Genomic DNA, 18,687 nt, shown 5'->3' with positions numbered 1-18,687 from the left:
GTGCTGGTCATTGGCCACCAGCAAAGTCCTCAACACTTAAAGCCTTCATTGTACCTGGGGTGCCGTCCTCTTCGCCAAATGCCTGAAACCATCATCGCTTACTGCGAGGGTTTCACAGAAACCCTCCTCTTCAATCATCGCCATCGTTAGCATTCTCTTTATCATCAAACAGTAATACTTTTTTAAAAAATAACAAAAAAGAAATAAGGACAGGGAAAGGAGATTTGCATGACAAGAAGCGATTTAAAGCGTGCAGCTCTGATGCAAAAAGATCTACATAGCTGTTTGTTTCACTCTTTTCCACTTTCATTAAGACACAGAAATGGAGAATGGCCGAGAGACAGCCCAAGAAATCCCATTCCTGGTGACCTGGTCATCTTTTCGTCTCTGTCCTCCACCTCTCCCCTGTTTTATCGGCAGTTTATGAGAGAGAGAGAGAAAGAGAGTGCCGCTCAAGCACAGACTCACTTCAAGAGAAAAACCACAGGATGATGGAACACCAAAGCTAGGACTCAAGAGCTCCATGGACTTACAAGGTTTTCATAATAATCATGTGTGTGTCGGGTGGAGTCTTTAATGAAGTGTTAAATGAATTTCTAGCCTCTGACGGACATTTCACTTCTGTACACATCTATCCCGACTCACACGTCAGTCAAAGGCCTTTTTAAAATGTATTTAATCGTTTTTCACCTCAGCATTCCTCCATCTTTCTTATCTCTCATAGCAACTTCCTTGAAACCACACATTCTTTTCCATTCCAGTTCACCTTTTTCTTCACAACCCCCCCCCCCAAGGGTCCTGGATGAAGTTCGGTTGGTTGTCATCGATCTTTTTTTTTTCTTTCATCTGAAGGAGAAGGATTTTGGTGATGTGGTGGGTGTTGACTCTCTAGCGCCTCCCTGGTGGTTACTCAATGACCATGCAGCGGGGCAGGTGCTGGGAGTAGTACTTGAAGAGCTCAGCAGTGGCCCCGGGACAGTTGGTCAGTTCCAGTTCCTCCAGGTCCTGGAGCTGAATAAGGCCGGAGAGACCATTGGTGGTCAGCAGGGGGCAGCCTAACCGTGGAAAAGGCAAAGGGGAAAAATTTATTTCCTAAAAACTACCCTCCTGTTCCATTAATTTACATTCAGCCTCTTTTGTTATTGATTATGTTTCTTCAAATAATAAAAAGACATTTGTTGTCATTACCTTACAAAAATGGAAAATAAGTCTCATTATGCTGAGCTCTCAAGAACATACCGTACCAATCAAAACACACCTTCTAATTCAGTGGTTTTTATTTCGTTTTTTTTTTCTGCATTGTAGATTAATATGGAATACATCCCAACTATAAAGGAACACATGGAATTATGTGGTAAACAAAAAAAGTGTTAAACAGACCAGAATGTGCTTTATATCTCTGATTCTTCAAAGTGGCCACCTTTCGCTTTGATGACAGCTTTGCACACTCCATTCAATTCTCTCCATCAGCCTCAAAAAATAACCACCTGGAATGGTTTTCCAACAGTCTTGAAGGAGTTCCCAGATGTGCACTTGTTGGCTGCTTTGGGGCAGTGGTGGCCTAGTGGTTAAGGAAGCGGGCCCGTAATCAGAATTTCACTGTGTGCACTGTGTGCTGTGCTGCTGTGTATCACGTGTGACAATCACTTCACTTTCACTATCACTTTGTCTTCACTCAGCCTTCCAACTCAACCCAGACCATTTCAGTTGTGCTGAGGTCAGGTTATTGTGGAGGCCAGGTCATTTGATGCAGCACTCCATGATCAAATAGCTCTTACATAGCCTGGAGGTGTGTTTGGGGTCATTGTCCTGTTATCAGATGATGGTCCCACTAATTGCAAACCAGATGTGATAGCATGTTGCTCAGAATGCTGTGGTAGCCATGCTGCTTTAAATAAATCGCCAACAGCCACACCAGCAAGTCCCCTTACCATCACACCATCACACCTGCTCGTCCATGCTTCACTGTGGGAACCACACAGACGGTAACCATTCGCTCAACTTTTCTATGTCTCACAAAGACACGGTGGGTGGAACCAAAGATCTAAAATTGGGACTCTTTAGAACAAAGGACAAATTTCCATTGGTCTAATGCCTATTCCTTGTGTTTCTTGGACTAAGCAATTCTCTTCTTGTTGTTGTTCTTCCTCCAAAGTGGCTTCTTTGCAGCAATTTGACCATGAAGGCCTGATTCATGCAACCTCCTCTAAACAGTTGATGTTGAGATGTGTCTCAAAAGTTCTTGAAATTTTATGGATTGATTGATCTTCATGTGATGATGGACTGTTGTTTCTCTTTACTTAGATGTCTTTACTTTTGTACCATCCCTACCTCTCCACAACACAACTCATGGTCTCACATTAAGAAGGTAAGGAATTAACTCTTGACAATGAACACCAGATTAACATTCCAGGTAAATACCTCATGAATCTCATCAAAGCCAAATGTAAATGTAAAACCTTCCATTTTGTTTAAGATTGTTTTGACTTATACATAAGTCCAAATGTGTTCCTTCAAAGTTTGGAGGTTGTCAGTATTCATTTACAATGTAAAAAATAAGAAACACAAAGAACAACCAATGAATAAGAAAATGTGCGACAGGTACGGTACATCGTTGCAGAAGAACAACATTTAATTTTTTATGATAACGGAATAGAATTAACACAATTTTGGAAATAAAATGAACAAATAAATGATGTATGATTCACCCAAAGCTATTCTTATGTTTAATTTTGTAGACCTAAATATATTTAGGTTAATAAACCTAAAATATTTCATTTTTGGGCAAAGGTGAGCTTAAAAGTAATTTTTTGTTGAGCTAATGCTGTTTTTGTGTTTTGCTGAGCTTAGTCTGTTTTTACTTTTTGCCTGTCTAGTGCTTTAAGTTCTACTTAAGAACAGGATAAATCCCATACCTGTGATAATTCCTGATTTATAAAACCTGGCATTAATCTGAATCTCACGAATGACTTCAACGTGGTATGAAAACATTGTTTTCTTATTTCTGACTGGTTCTAAGGACAGTAAAAAGCACACTTACAAAAAGTTGTTCTAATTTATTTTAAATATGATATATTGTAAACTGCAAAAAAAATCATAAATATTTTTACAAAATGTTTTTTTCTATCAAAGATTAAATGCCAATTCTACATTTGTTTGTGTTTAACATTTCTATTTTTGATAATATCAGAAATCAACATGTGTTAATAACATGATGTTAATACGGGTGTGCTTATGACTGATAAAAACACTGATATTGAAGAGAATAAGATATATTGCAGCACATTTTTGCCTATTTTTAATATTTTAATCCATTACTAATTCTGCTGCCAGTGCTGCAGAAGAAATAAATCAGAATTTGATGGGCGTACCTGCCAGAGAAAGCAGCCTCAAGCTCCTCATACCAAAAAGATGCTGTAATCCAAAGTCCTGGACCTACAAATACACACACACACACACACACACACACACACACACACACACACACACAGAGCACATGAATATGAGAAAAGGCTCACAGTTTGGATTACCACACAGATTTAAATATGTAATGTACGAGTTAGAAGTCTACCTGACAACACCAGCGCAGGTAGAGGCTCCTCAGCGAGGACATGGTAGACAGGTAGCCGAGCCCTGTGTCTGTGATCCGCACACACCTGAGCACAGCAACAAACATGGTCACATGATCACACACAGGGACAAAGAGGGTTTCATGCTACACTCAAGGAGTTTTGTAGCAACGCAGGAGCCAGAATGTCAGCAGCTGCATGCAAAAATAATCTGGAATTAATATAGATATCCTGAAATCATCTAACATTGCATTTTAATATCCTACAAATTATGTTTATTAGGGTTATTCGGAAATTATGAAAATTTCGTGAATCTCACTCACCGGTCGAGCACCAGCTCCTCTAACTTATGCAGGTCACAGGCAACGTACTCCAGTGCCATGTCAGTGATCCGTGGGCACCAGCTGAGGTCCAGACTGCGTAGCTTGCGCAGGTTCTCGGCCACCAGCTCCACACCATCATCAGTGATCTTGGAGCAGCCGGACAGGCTGAGGGCGGTGAGGTTAGGGAGGCTGTGCACCATGTTGACCACACCATGGTTGGTGATCTCCCAGCAGGAGTGCAAGCGCAACGTGTGGGTGGTATAGCCCTGCTTGGCGGTGAAGTAGGCCATGGCGGTGTCTGTGACGTGGTAGGCCTGTAGGCTCAGCTCCGACAGGTTGGGGAGCAGCTGCGAGATGGCAGCGATGGCATCGTCGGCCACGTTGATGCAGTCACTGACGCTCAGTGAGGTGAGCCGCGCGTTTAGGCTCGACCACAAGCCTGCCTCGGTAAAGTCGTTGCAGCCCGAGAGCTCCAGGTGCATCAGACCCTGCATCTGCTCTAGCATCACCTGAACACAAGGGGGCAGAATCACAAAATTAGGATGGAGGTTGATGCATCCCATTACTCACAAAGGAACAACATGACACAGACTTCACAATATTAAAGAACACTAAACCGGAACATGACAATATTATCACAATCCCAAAATAACAGGAAACGTATCTGTAACATTGGTTTTATAGGACTTTAATTATGAGTAGAACAAGTGCGTGTGTGTGTGTGTTAGAACAAACAACACATCAAAAATGCATCCATATTATTAACCAACAACCAACTTTCAACATTTCTCTATAGGACAAATAATCCATAATCCCAGCTAATACATTCTGAAATAGACATAAGGCAATACACTCTAACCATGACAAAGTTTTAGTCAATTTACATCAATATATTAGATAAATTTAGATATTTTCATTCACCATGGGATATCTAGCAAGCTGAGAAAGCTTTGCCATGATTTCTTGGTGCAATGTTAATTAAATATAATAACAGACTGGGATATTTTTAAGTAATATTTATGATATCCAGCTGACAATAAATATCTGTTTTGAAATTGTATTGAGAAAGTGAACACATCATATTTCAAGCCTGTTATGACACAAAGTTATTCCTTCTCCAAAATCTCCGAAATTTTCAGGATCCCTACAGCCCAGCCCTGTGTATTTTATTTAGTGTTTTACAAGACAGCAGCACTGGACACCCAGCCTCAGAAAGAACAATAACGGACAAGTTACTGCTACTCCATAATTCAGTCCGGGTAACCCACACCACACAACCACAACGGACTAGAAGCATGTCACACATCACATGTCAAACCAGGTGGTTTTAGCTCATTGGACATAAACTCAATTATAAAGTAATTTCATGAAGGTACAGTTCCTACGAACTATGTACGTGTTGCTCTGTTTCGAACAGCTCGCTCAAGGAGTCGCATGCTCAGTTAAGGAAGGACGAGAAAAGCTGGGATAAGATCTGAAAGCCCACACACACACACTCTGCACACCACTAACAGCGTGGTCTGCCAACGAACAAGCTTGGCAAAGTCTCCGAAAAACACCGCCAGCTCTTTTCGGCGGGGGGTAAAACGCAGTTTCCACCCACCTTATAGTTAAAAACCTCAACTTCATACCCTCTAAATCCATCGTGCAATGTATCATTATACAATTAAGCACTGGGAAAAGTTCTAAAAATACCACAACCTTTATATTAACTATAAACCATAAACTATTTTATAAAATAATTCTGTAGAAGAGCCCTAAGAAATGTGATTTTACAGATTGTAGAGTCATTTTTGCACAAGTATGGTGTCCACTTTTGCCAACCCCACACATCATGGAATTGGGTTGCAAGTGACTTGCAACCTAAACAGAGCGATTTCAGCTTGGCATCATAAAAACCAAAAAGCAATGTTCAGGTTGGTGGTACGTACACAATTAAGCAAGTGAAACGAAACGTTCGATGGCTTCCTGACTACTTTTTACAGGGCAGTTTGAGGTAAGGTTAGCCTGAACCATGTTCCATTTTTCCAGTATTCCTCGTTAAAGTTCTTTCCAGCAGCAATCAGAGTCTGTGGCTCCGCCTTTGTTGATTACGCAACAATATCTAATGATATAAATGGGCTTTAATCAGAAGTTTGTTGCAAATGAGTTGCCTTTCAAGGACGAAACCAATTTCCAATGAACCCAGGATTACATTAAACACGGCTGGGTGACCATCAGCCAGCAATGAATGACAAAACAGTAGGCTCATCTCTTGACCTACATCATGTGGTCACTGGAACCACTTATCATGTGACCTGACAGTTGGCAAACCTTTGTGACCCTGATGATCTAGTTGATCAACCAAATGAAAAGGGGGCATCCAAAACCCTCTCCCCAACAATCAGTCACTTAGCAACAGAAGCCATTTGGGCGCAAAACCAGTGACGGCTTGGCGCTGCGGGGCTGGAACGTACAGGGCTCCACAGTCGGCCAACAATGGGGATGCATTCAAAACAGGCCGGCTACAAAAGCTAGTGATCGTGCAAGCCGGACAACGAGACACTGAAGCTGAACTCAGCCGGGAACAAAACTCCCCCCTTTTTTTTTTTTTTGTCAAATGTGGTGATTTTAATCCCCTTCCCACGGCCTTGCATGTGAATATTATACGCCGTTGACCTAAGCAGCACTGGCTTTAACCAGGCTGTGGAGGAAACGGCTCTCTCGAAAAATCACCAGGTTTGTTTAACTGTGTTTACCTTCCCGTAGAAAGACGGAAATAATAAAAAAAAAATAAAATACAACAACATAGAGACCATTTCTGGCTTTCACCATGGCAACAAAACCCCATTCCAAGAATAGCAACTGCACAGAAAGCAAGCACGAGAGCGGCCCGGGCGTCCACAGCCTGAGAGACTTGTCATCGTTTGTTTGGACACTGTGACAGACGCAGACAGGAAAAATGAACGTTGTAATCTTATCTGCATCGTGTCCACCGACTCAGTGTTCACGCTCAGTTCTCACTTGACACTTTTTAATTACTATTTCAGTGTACAACACAGCGGGGTTCTGACTGGGATTTGGCTTGGTGGCATGTAATCACACATTCAGCAAAAGACGTTGCTATGCCGCTGAAACAGTGGAGGCACAGGCTGATGTGGCGATACCAGCAAAAACCTCCTCTCCACGGCATTCCCTGACATTTGGGGAAGCTGAAATGGACCAGACAGAAGCCTCCTTTCAAATCAGCCCTCCCTAACCTACATTTACATTTACAGAATTTATCAGACGCCCTTATCCAGAGCGACTTACAATCAGTAGTTACAGGGACAGTCCCCCCCTGGAGCAACTTAGGGTTAACTGTCTTGCTCAACGACAAAATGGTAGTAAGTGTGATTTGAACCTGGGTCTTCTGGTTCATAGGCGAGTGTGTTACCCACTAGGCTACTACCACCCCCTACTAACCACGCCATTAATGAGAAAAAATACATTCTGATCTGAGATCAGCACAAAAGGTTAATCGACTCTGAACTGCAAATCCAAAATCCAGGCCTTGTTTTCAGTTCTCCCCTCCATTCTGAGCTTCAGAGCTAAAGGGGCTTCACATCTGACTCACAGGTAAAGGAAGGCTGGGAAATCTGCTGTACCCCGACCTCAAAGCCTGTGAGTAGAGGAACCCTGAGGCAGACAATACGATACAGTACATAATATACTATACTTATATCATAATATATAAGGCTGTACAGCATGTTTACCTCAAGTCCCGCATCTGTTATGGTAGACCGCTTCAGGCTGACCGACTTCACGCCCTTCTTTGACAGTGGGTAGTTGTCAATGAACTCACAAATGTCCAAGTCGGAGACACCCACCAAGCAGAATGACTGGAAGCCCCGGAGAGCAAATGCCTGCAGGCTGACAAACTCCTTTTCCCCGTTGGGAAGGATGTTGTAGAGTTCCTTGGCGTGAAGGATGGGGGTCACCCCTTCCCAGAATTTGGGCTGGTAGAGAACTTTCCGCCACGTCTTACACACCTGGGCCAGGATGCACTTTTCGGCTGTGGTGAAGTACCACAGTAACCGGTTCAGCACCTTTTCATCCAGAACCAGCTGCCTCTCCAGCAGGGGCTTGGGGTACTGCCTCAGGGGGGGCATGATGGCAGTCAAGGGGCTAGTGTCCAGGTCGGGTCCCAGCAGGGAGGCGGCTGTGGGCAAGGGCTCCAGGTGGTAGGGTAGGCTCGGCGGAGGTAGGATTGTGGGTACCGAGGAGGATTGGCACAGACGGTTCTTGGCAGCTGGTGTCCCTTTGGTGATGCTGGCGGAGCCCAGACCGTTGGGCTGTGGGGGCAGCTTGACCATTCCGTTCCGTGTCACACAAGGAGACTTAAGGTCACTGGGAGTGGACATGTTCAACATTGGGAACCTGCGAATAGATCAAAAGCCATAAGGTCACTTCCTGCTTCCTGTACCCTACCACAAACAGTAAAACCATTACGGAATGTGGAAATTGCTACAGGCTCAGGTGACGCGACAGCCATATAATAATAATAATTATAATAACCAATTGTCTTTATTGATGGTGGATTATTTTATTCTGCTTTACTAAAAAAAACAGCAATGCTGCTTTAGAATAAAAAAAAAATACCACATTTTACTCAAGAAAACTATTCAATTCTCCATGCAATCCTCTAAAAGATGATTATTAATAGAAACATTCCGGCTTAAGACTTATCTAGTGCGGCTCTTTATATTTCTATTGTGCATGTCCATCAAGGTTTTTTTTAATCAAATGCCTAAAAATAGCATCACAATTCATTTGATGTATGAATGCACACACACACACACACACACATATGTTTTTTTGTGCTTATGTGCAATAAAATTAAAGTAAATGTAAGAAATGAAGCTGCCATGGTTTTGTATAAGTGCAGTGAAGCGCTCCTCCAGCAATTATGTAACACATCATTAAATACCATCTTTACAAGGCAGGGTTCACCATCACACACACACGCACACACACACACCTTTTGCCCACCTTTCATTTCAAACACAGTCCACTAACGTGACAAATCATTTCAAGCATGTTGATATACAATCAAGAAAGCAGGTGTGGAAGCTCCGTGCACAGTCGAGATTTCATCGTATTTCTACCGCACAAACAAAACTATTAATGATAATAATAATAATATTAATAAAGCTACATGGCGCACGGCCGCTAGGAAGAACTGTTACTGCAGCGTCTGGAATGCCGGCGCAGCGCGGCGCATTGTTACAAAAATAGAAACCGCGTCCAAGCGAATCGTTTTCTCGGGGACCAAAAAAAAAAAAAAAAAAAAAAAAACCAAAAAAACCCCGACATTAATGACAACGACATCGCCGACGAGCGACCGCATGCAGCGGGGATCCGCATCGCACGCTTACCTCGCGCCAAAGCCCCGGCGCGGACGCGGACGATGCGCTGTTATTGTATCGCGATCGCCATGTTATCCGCACCCGACACGAAGGACGCGTGGCTCGACGTGGAAGCCTGGGTGTCGCTCCCAAGACGCGGACGGGGGTGCGGTGCGGGCGGGTAAACAAAGGCGCTTTACTGTATCCGCTGACAGGTTAGCTCCCCACCCCTCAAAAAAAATCAGATATATATATATATATATATCATATATATACAAATCATATATATATATGATTTGTGTGTGTGTGTGTATATGGCATATATGTGTACATGTGTGTGTGTGTGTGTATATATATATATATATACACACACACACACACCACTATAAATATAATATATATAGAGACATTCACACGCTGGTTCTGTTATGTCAGCCCATTATGGGTGCAGCAAGCGCATGAAAAAAAAAACCCATAGATGGAGTAGCACAACCACTTCAGGTCTGGGTTTTTGTTTTTTTTATGCCTCTTTCCATATTAGGTTCTTCCGGCTCGCGCCCAACAGCATTTCTCTTACACGTGCATTTCTTCTCCTTCTCCTTCTCCTCCTCTCCCCTGTGCGGTAGCTCCCAACGTCTGAACTGTGCGACATCCGTTTACAATTCTCAAAATGTACAAGTTGCACAACAAGGTATTCCAAAAAGGTCTTATTCTGGTTCGTCGGCTCGCTTCATATGACATAAGCGTAAACCTTCTTTCGTGCTTTTATACATTTAAGTAAACTCTTTACTACAGCCATTTGATGTAAAATATACTAACACATGGCAATATAAGATAAAACGATCCTTTATTAGTCCAACAAGTGGGACAGTACGGTTTAGAACTGCTCCTTTTCAATCTATTACATTACAAATGCATCTGATTGGATAAATTCTGTGTAATTAAATAGGTTAACATATATTTCATAGCAGATGGCTAGACAGCGAGCCGTAACTGGTCATTATTCGTAGTTACAGATCCACCTTAAACTCTGTGTGCAGGTGTGCGTGCTCTGTGCACCAATGACGCCGGTGTAAAATGTCAATGAGAGCCCCCCACTCCACCGCTCCCCCATCCCTCCACCTCATTTTCCTGAATAAGCCCTCCGAATGCAGCCGCCACAAACGAAAGCAAGCAGGCAAATGAACCACATGCCTTAAACAAACGGTCACATCATACAAAAGGAGGAATTGGGAACCTTTTTTTAACCTTTCAAGAATGCCCTCTGCAGCCAAATGAGACATGTGACAGTCTCAACTGCCTCAACACGGGTAACATCTGGAGGGGAGGGGCCAAGGGGAAAAAAAGCAGCCCACAAACTTCCTTGCCACCCACAAGCTACAGGCAAAGCATCCCAGGAACCAAATTCGTAAGACAAATCCCACCAGGTTTGTGACCAACTGGATCCACCGTTTGGTAACAATTAATAAGCATGTTCAAATGCATTTACTCAACAGATGCGTGTGTTTTATTCACAATAAGTGTAACAGCAGCATTGCCGGCCCCAGATCACCATCACCAGGGTCAAGCCACGCCCCCTCGTCATCTGTTTCACCTGACGTGTGATAAAACTACTTCCTGTTTCTCACCTCTGGTTTTGCTAAAGAGCTTAACGGCCGTCCGAGTCTGAGTGTTTCCCTATTCCTAGTCGTGTGTTTCTGTACCAATCTGGTTGTTCGGTCAGCTGTATTCGCCTCCATGTTCAGTGTGTGTGTAATCAGTATTCGTTTCCCTGTTTGTTTCCCCGGGTGTCGGCTGCTTGTTCCCTTCTGTCGTCATCATACCTTTTCCTCATTTGTGTCCATCTTTCCCAGTTCCCCTCTCCAATTTTTTTAATAAATCCTTTTTAATCTGGATCTGGATCTGAGTCTGTGTTGTGACAGTAAGGCCTAAACTAACCCCTGCTAGTTTTAAATAATTTAAAGTAGTAATATGGTATTAGTATTAATAATACACAATAAGAGAGATATGTTCACTTTTTAGAATATAAAATATGAACAAATTGAATGCACACATCATCATAAAAGACCAAACAGCAGACCTTCCTGGTGTACAGACCATCGACATGTACACTGGATGTACACTGGATGTACACTGGATGTACAGTGCTGTTACAAAGTTTAAAGTCTGGCCAAATTCACACCGTATCAAACTGTGTACAGCATCTAGAGCGTCAGCAAATGTGGCTTCAACTATATTATTAATTTTAAATTATATTTATTATTGTTTTTGCAATGTTCATGGAAAAACAAGGACATTTCTATATGACCCAAAACTTCTGAATGGTAGTGCATACACATTACTACTCTTTATTACACACGTAATAAAGATTCTGCAGCATGTACAAGTGACTAATCTTTTAGCTGCATTCAAAATGCAGTCCCTGTTCACCAGTTATGAACTGTACTCACTTCTCACTTCTAGGGTACCATAGCTGGAGGCACGGTGGGTGCAACAGAAACCCAGAAAGGGCTGAAATCAGTCAAGCTGCTTCCACCCAAACTGCCACCGAGTTGTAATGGTAACTGGCAGTGAGTGGGCAAGTGTGTTCGGTCCCGAGTGCATGAGGAAAGCGAGCGGGGAAGGGCCAGCGTTGAACTGCGCCGCGGCAGGCAGCAGGGAAGCTTCAGCACCAAGGAGAGCAGCTGAGAAGCGTTCAGCCGGACGGGGGCTACAGGAGCGCCTTCAGCTGCCACCCGAAACTGCAGCGCAAACAGAAATAGCACGAGCCATCATTTTGTGCTGTTTTCTGCAATTCTCGAAACGCAACAAGAGCAGCGGCTGTGACATAATGGTGCAGCGCGCGGTGTCAAGAGCAGGCCAACCACCGCATTTCTCCTCAAGAAAAGTAAAACGGAATGAGGTTCTGCTTTGTGTTAACTGAAACAAAGCAAGGTAGGTCATCATGACGCACTGCAACAGACAAAAACAAAAAGTGTGTGTTTAGCCACAGTCAGGACACGTCTCAATGTGATCCCAGGAAACAACGTGTTCCCGGTGAAATGCCAGGAGTCAGGCAGTGGCCGGAAGCCAGCGCACTATCCGTATGTCATCTTTTCGTCACCCGTATTGGTGTACATTCCACCTACATGCCACTTTAGAGGGTGCACATGTGCCACAGCCTTCGCTGTGATGGAGCAGTTCCGTCAACATTTAAAATTTTTTTTACGAAGGCCTCTTGGGTCAAAGAGCCTGTATTGCTCACCAAGAGTAATGTGGAAGTGTTGAGATTTTCACACTGCACCGTGAGAACCCATCACACCTTCAAGTGGATGATGAGTTTAGTGCATCAACACAAGACTTGTTTACTCAGCATTATTTGTAAAAGCAAAGTGTATGCTCACATACGGTCCGTTTCTTACTGGTGGTTTATTTTTATTTGGTTAATCTACAGTACAGGCCAAAGGTTTGGACACACATTCTCTTCTGTGTTTTCTTTATTTTCATGACCATTTACATTGGTAGATTATCACCGAAGGCATTAAAACTCTGAATGAACACATGTGGAGTTATGTACTTAACAAAAAGTGGAGACCTGGCCTCCACAGTCACCGGACCTGAACCCAATCCAGATGGTTTGGGGTGAGCTGGACCGCAGAGTGAAGGCAAAGGGGCCAACAAGTGCTAAACACCTCTGGGAACTCCTTCAAGACTGTTGGAAAACCATTTCAGGTGACGACCTATTGAAGCTCATCGAGAGAATGCCAAGAGTGTGCAAAGCAGTAATCAGAGCAAGAAACTAGAATATAAAACATGTTTTCAATTCATAGTTTTGATGTGAGAATCTACCAATGAAAATGGTCATGAAAATAGAGAAAACACATTAAATGAGAAGGTGTGTCCAAACTTTTGGCCTGTACTGTATATCTATATATCTAAAGAAAATATTTTACATCATTTATGAGTGGCAAATTAGATGCTGAAAGTGTTTACACGTTGTATTCCTGTTAGTGCTTATATAGTCCCGTGTTGCCCTGTGGTCCTTGAGGAGTGCTGTCCCATTTCTTGGTGTGATGTGTAAATAACAGCAAAAACCTATTGAACTGGACTTGACTTGTGCTACTTGTGTCAGCAAAAATGAAAAAATATTTTTCAATGGAATCCAATAGTATAAGTAGCTCATTAAGCACAATGAATAACAACTTTGTGGAAACTATTAGTTTCATAAAATAATATCTTATCCACAGTCAGGTGAATTAATACACCATTAGCTAACAGATAAAATAAATAAATAATTGTTTTGTCAGATGAGTGACAGTTTCAGATGTTTGAAGAAACTCTACACTCAACCACACTCAACCACATTGTACGTCACTCTGGATAAGGGTGTCTGCAAAATGAAATTATAGCATAGAAAATTATAGCATTTTTCCTGCTGTTCATTGTTCAGTTAATATTAAGTTAATAAGATCACCATGTTATGATCTCACTCAGAGATCTGATCCCATTGCCTCATACTGATAGAAGTGACTCAGGCCTGGTTTTGGGTGGTAGACTAGTGTGAATAACATTAAAACACAATGTAAGTTGATCAAATGTGCTGGTCCAATGACCATTGGATGTCCACCAGGTTTACCACCTTAAACTTGTCATGGTCTTTCAACTGATATGTCTTTCCAACATGTAAATAATGTACACTATTTGTGGTAATATGTCACTTTTTTGACTTTGTTTTGGATGGTTCCCTGTTACAGGTACTGTGGAGATTAGCTAGTAAGGTCAGAGCCAGAGTACATCTTAAACTCAAACCAGAATAGTGCTGACGCTAGTGTAGCATCACCAGGCATATAAACACTACATGTCACATTCAGCCTCTTAGCATATTGGGACAGGGTTCCAAGCTCATTACACCACGCTTCTCTGACGGTCAGCACCAGCAAAGATGCTGAAATTTTGCACTGTGTACAGCTTTAATAATGAGCCATCGAAGAAGACGAAGGCATTTCATAAGTAACATTTTATTTTACCATCTTGTATGTTACGAAATTTTGTGTTCAACAAAGTGTCTTCCCACCCCCACCCTAATGACACCTGTATATATTGCAGTTCATTGTCTAAAGTTCTTGACAAATCTACACAAGATGCCTGTGTGTATGGACCTGGTCTGTCTAGTTCTTTTTCCAAATATGCAGGTTCATCTTTGTCAACAAAAAAATAAGTATTTTCCTTGTCTGTATTTTGTACAATTACAAAATCTATACAAATGGCAGTTGTTTTGGATAAAGCATATGTATAAGTAGTAACACTTTTTGTGGTGTTTGTATTTGCATTATTCTGCATGTAGGAGATACCTATATGCACATTACATTTTAAACCTAAAAGTATGCTATGTTGACAAAAAAACTGTACAATTTATTTGCAGCTCAGTTCAAATCCCGATCTGCCAAGGTGCCACTGAGGTGCCAAACACTGCTCCCCATGCGCCTTTCATGGCTGCCCACTACTCACCAAGGGTGATGGGTTAAAAGCAGAGGACACAATTCGCTGTGTGCCCCATGTGCTGTGCTGCAGTGTATAACAATGACAATCACTTCACTTTCACTAAATACATGTCAATCTCAATTGGCCGATTTATGGTTCTGTACTCCACCTTGGCCCCGATAGACGTTCATTCGTTTAGGGTGGTAGTAGCCTAGTGGGTAACACACTCGCCTATGAACTAGAAGACCCAGGTTCAAATCCCTTACTACCATTGTGTCCAAGACACTTAACCCTAAGTTGCTCCAGGGGGGGACTGTCCCTGTAACTACTGATTATAAGTCGCTCTGGATAAGGGCGTCTGATAAATGCTGTAAATGTAAATGTTTAAAAAGTAGCTCTACACCGTCCCAAGATGGCAGCTGTGTTGACGCATTCGCTCCCATAGACAGGCCCATTCAACGCGACATGTAGTGTTTATATCGATGATCACCATAAGTAACAGTGTGGCACTAGCGCTAACCTGCTAGCTGCCCTAATACATTAGCGTAATTCACTAGACAAGGGTACTACTGACTGATGTTTTTATAAATGCTAATTGTCCGTTTTTTGTACCACTACCTAGTTAGTTAGCCTGCAGCAGTGTCGTAGCATCCACAAGAGCGAAACGTATCACATGGGGCAGACAGCAGCGATCTCTGATTGAACCTTTAAGCAGAAAATATCTGGAAGCTGTTTGCACTCGGGACGCAGAGAGGGCATGGCTGGAATCCAGATGGGATCGCTGGAGGGTGCCTGAGTCGACAGAAGGATGGCGGGGGCTCTTAAATAATTGGAAGTATTTTAAAAGCACACAGCAATACACTTTAAATGCCTTTTAATATAAATTATTTTAACAGGGGCTGGCGGTAGGGAAATTGTCTAATTTTCTTCTGTTGCAAAGTGAGACATCTTTGCCACCAGCCTGCCCCCAGAGTGAGCTACACAAACCATTTAATTTAGAAAAACAATGGCTATCAGCGTTGTTATATGAAAGAAGACATGCAAAGAACATGGGGTGACGAAAAACACAGCATATGCTGCCCATCCTGTTGTACATACAGTAGCTGTTTAGAGAGACACTAATGGACCCTGCAGCCATTTCTGGAGTCATTTACCACCGGGCCTTTTTTAGCTATTCCAGTTAGGTGTCTAAGAGCCACCGGTTCTGTATGAAAGGAGACAGAAAGCTGAGCGTGCCGTTCAAAAACCTTTGGACATAGTTGTTTCATTCTCAGCCTGCTTTTCTCCATCAGCTACAAGACTATTGGGCAAACATGCTGGAGCTTCGGTGGTAAAACTCTCACTCTAATTTTTAGCCTACTTATAATGTATTATATTTCACATCACATCTGTCAAAATCGGAATGCATACCTCACTTTAAATGGGTAGAGTACTTCCATAAAGGGTCAACAATTATGGCTGAGATTATTGTCTCTATTCTGGTGCGGTCATGACTGTAATTATAATCCTCTCTACCTTCTCTTTGCCTACAAAAGCAGCAAATGGCACGTTATTGTATAGTAATAGAGCAGAGCCAGAACAATAATCAATACCGAAGAGTATAAAACAGGCACCACACCAAAAGCGATCACCCAGAAGGAACACGTTCCAGAACCAGGCCTCCACCCGTAACACTGCCAAGTCTTCACAAACAGTCTCTATGACATCTCCCTACCTCAGAAGACTGGCACTGCACAGCCCCCCCTCTCCTCTGCCACTTTATAATTCTTTTTTTTTTTTTTATCCCGCCAACAAGCCCGGCCCGCTTACCGCTGTTAGCTGGAAGGACCAAACAAGGGGAGAATGGATGGCCTGGTGCTGGAACAGACTGATGTGCGCCCCACTGTGAAGATGGACAGGAGGAGTACTTTTTTTTTTCGCTCTCAAATCAGGGAGCTGACATGTCTTAAAATACATGAATTTACGAAACACGTTTCCCTGAAAATACATTTAGTGAAAGACTGCAGACAAAGCTCATTTGAATAAAAATTGCATTCATATTCATCTAATAAATGCTTGTCGCCACCATTCTTTGCTATTACAAACGCGAGGACCCCATCTGAATTGGTATGACAGAGCCTCTCCAAAGAACTTGTGACATTCTGACATTTGCAGGAGTGCGCCAGGAGAGACAACTGAATAAAAACAGACTACAGACCAGTTTGTATCTATACCTGATATCTGACCCACCCAACCGAAACCTGCCTGAAGCAGGCCAGGCCGCATCGATGGACGCAATCACGGGGGACCGATGGTGCTTAGTTACAGGACTGAGGGGACATGACCTGTAACCCCGCCTCTTTAATCAAACACCACCTCTGTCACTCAGTCCTTCCACCGGCTCAGCTGTCTCCAACTCTCGCTTCTGTCTTACCTACAAGACGTATGTCCTAAAAGGTGTACATTTATCAGTCCCGGCCCCGCCTCCCGTTAACTCGGCTACTTTTTAAATGGGAGATTAGAGGGGTAATCACTCTCTTTCCACAAATCTGTTCACAGGTCTTAAGAGGGACTTATCCCTCGTTAAAGGCTACTAAAGGCGATGGAGGCTTTTAGGGAAGAGACGCCTGTGGAGGGAGGCGATGTAGAGGGGCGTGTCTGCACTTCCTGGCATGTGCTTCTCTCAAGAGGAACCTGAGGAAGTCATTCAAACGTCAGGTGCCATTTTCATTCATTCATCCAATCATCATCATCGTTATTATTGTAATAATTATTACTACTACTACTACTACTACTACTATTCACTTTCAGTCTTGACCTACTCTTTATCCTTGATAATATGCAGAAAAAGAAGCATAACTGGACCCTCTCTGCCAGCTCTCTGTGAGTGCAGCGGGTTAAAAGCTTTCTGACGAAATGACATTTATCTGCGTAAAACAGAGATATGGCATCCGATAATGTAATCATAATGGAACACAGAGTGGACGGTGATGTTGAGCCAGCGTCCCGGCCGCTTTACATCAATGGCATGAAAATCCGCGACGTTAAAAGGCGTGATTACGTCACACCGAACAAAGATGCTCATGTGATGTCGCTCTGGCAGAAATAAACTCTTTCCGGGCGCAGTTTTTTTTTTTTCGTGCTTTAATTCGGACACGTTAAAAAAAACCATCGTGCACTGATCGCGACTGGATGGTCCATCGCGAACATCTTACCTTTGATGATGCGGTTCGCGCGAGCCTTAATCCATGGTCGGACACGTGACACGGCTCTGGCGCGGTCACGTTCTCCGCGACAAAAAAACCCCAAAACAACAACAAATAAACAAACAAAGCGAGCGAACAAACGAGCCGCAGCCCTGCCCCGTTATTTCCGGCGGTGCGGACAAAGGCCGGGTCGGAGTCGGCGGGTCACGGCTGCATTACCGGCTGTTTCACGGAGCCGATAACGCGGGCTGGAATAGCGGCCAGAAGCACCGATGCCTATTCATTCCGAGTAGCTTTACACAAAGCTTGCCTCCCACTCTCTCTCTCCCACTCTCTCTCTCTCTCTCTCTCTCTCTCTCTCTCTCATACACACGCACACAACACAGACCAAACCCATTTAAAGAGACACGTGCAGTAATATCAACAATGAACGCGACGCGAAGCACCAGTCTAGTTCACTTTTAATGCCTTTGCATATTATTATTATTATTATTATTATTATTATTATAGTGTAATGTGCATGTTCTAAGAAGTAATCTGCAAAATTCATGTATGAAAGGTATTCGTCCGAAGCACTAACAGTTTAAATGTAAATACAGTTAGAGTTATAACATCATTACTAAACAGAAGACAGAGAATAGAGAAGAGTGGATTAATAGATAGAGAATGCATTAAGTAATCGAATAGGGAATTAGAATATTTCCTCGTGCTGACAATATAACAAGCAAAAGAATTGTGGAGATGTGTCCTGTGTGGGCATCAGGCCCAGTACCACTGCGTTCAG

The 18,687-nt window shown here is 42.9% G+C and overlaps 1 protein-coding gene across 2 annotated transcripts; it reads right to left on the bottom strand.

The window, feature by feature from the left end:
• Positions 1-769: 769 nt before the first annotated feature.
• On the bottom strand, positions 770-18,232 carry fbxl16 (F-box and leucine-rich repeat protein 16). Of its 2 annotated transcripts, none has more exons than XM_028985521.1 (6): positions 17,913-18,232; positions 7,627-8,290; positions 3,893-4,401; positions 3,572-3,656; positions 3,372-3,435; positions 770-1,055 (listed from the first exon to the last, which is right to left on the bottom strand). In XM_028985521.1, exons 2-6 carry the CDS (start codon positions 8,281-8,283, stop codon positions 907-909), a joined length of 1,464 nt encoding a protein of 487 aa, XP_028841354.1. In that variant the 5' UTR covers positions 8,284-8,290; positions 17,913-18,232; the 3' UTR covers positions 770-906. The 2 variants fall into 2 exon arrangements, with proteins under 2 accessions (XP_028841354.1, XP_028841355.1); XM_028985522.1 differs by lacking the exon at positions 17,913-18,232 and adding an exon at positions 9,289-9,487.
• Between the last annotated feature and the right edge of the window lie 455 nt (positions 18,233-18,687).

Source organism: Denticeps clupeoides, chromosome 7 (assembly GCF_900700375.1).
Source record: "Denticeps clupeoides chromosome 7, fDenClu1.1, whole genome shotgun sequence".
Classification (NCBI taxonomy): Eukaryota; Metazoa; Chordata; class Actinopteri; order Clupeiformes; family Denticipitidae; genus Denticeps; species Denticeps clupeoides.
Note: the sequence above shows the minus strand (reverse complement) of the source record. Positions and strands in the feature narration are given on the sequence as shown.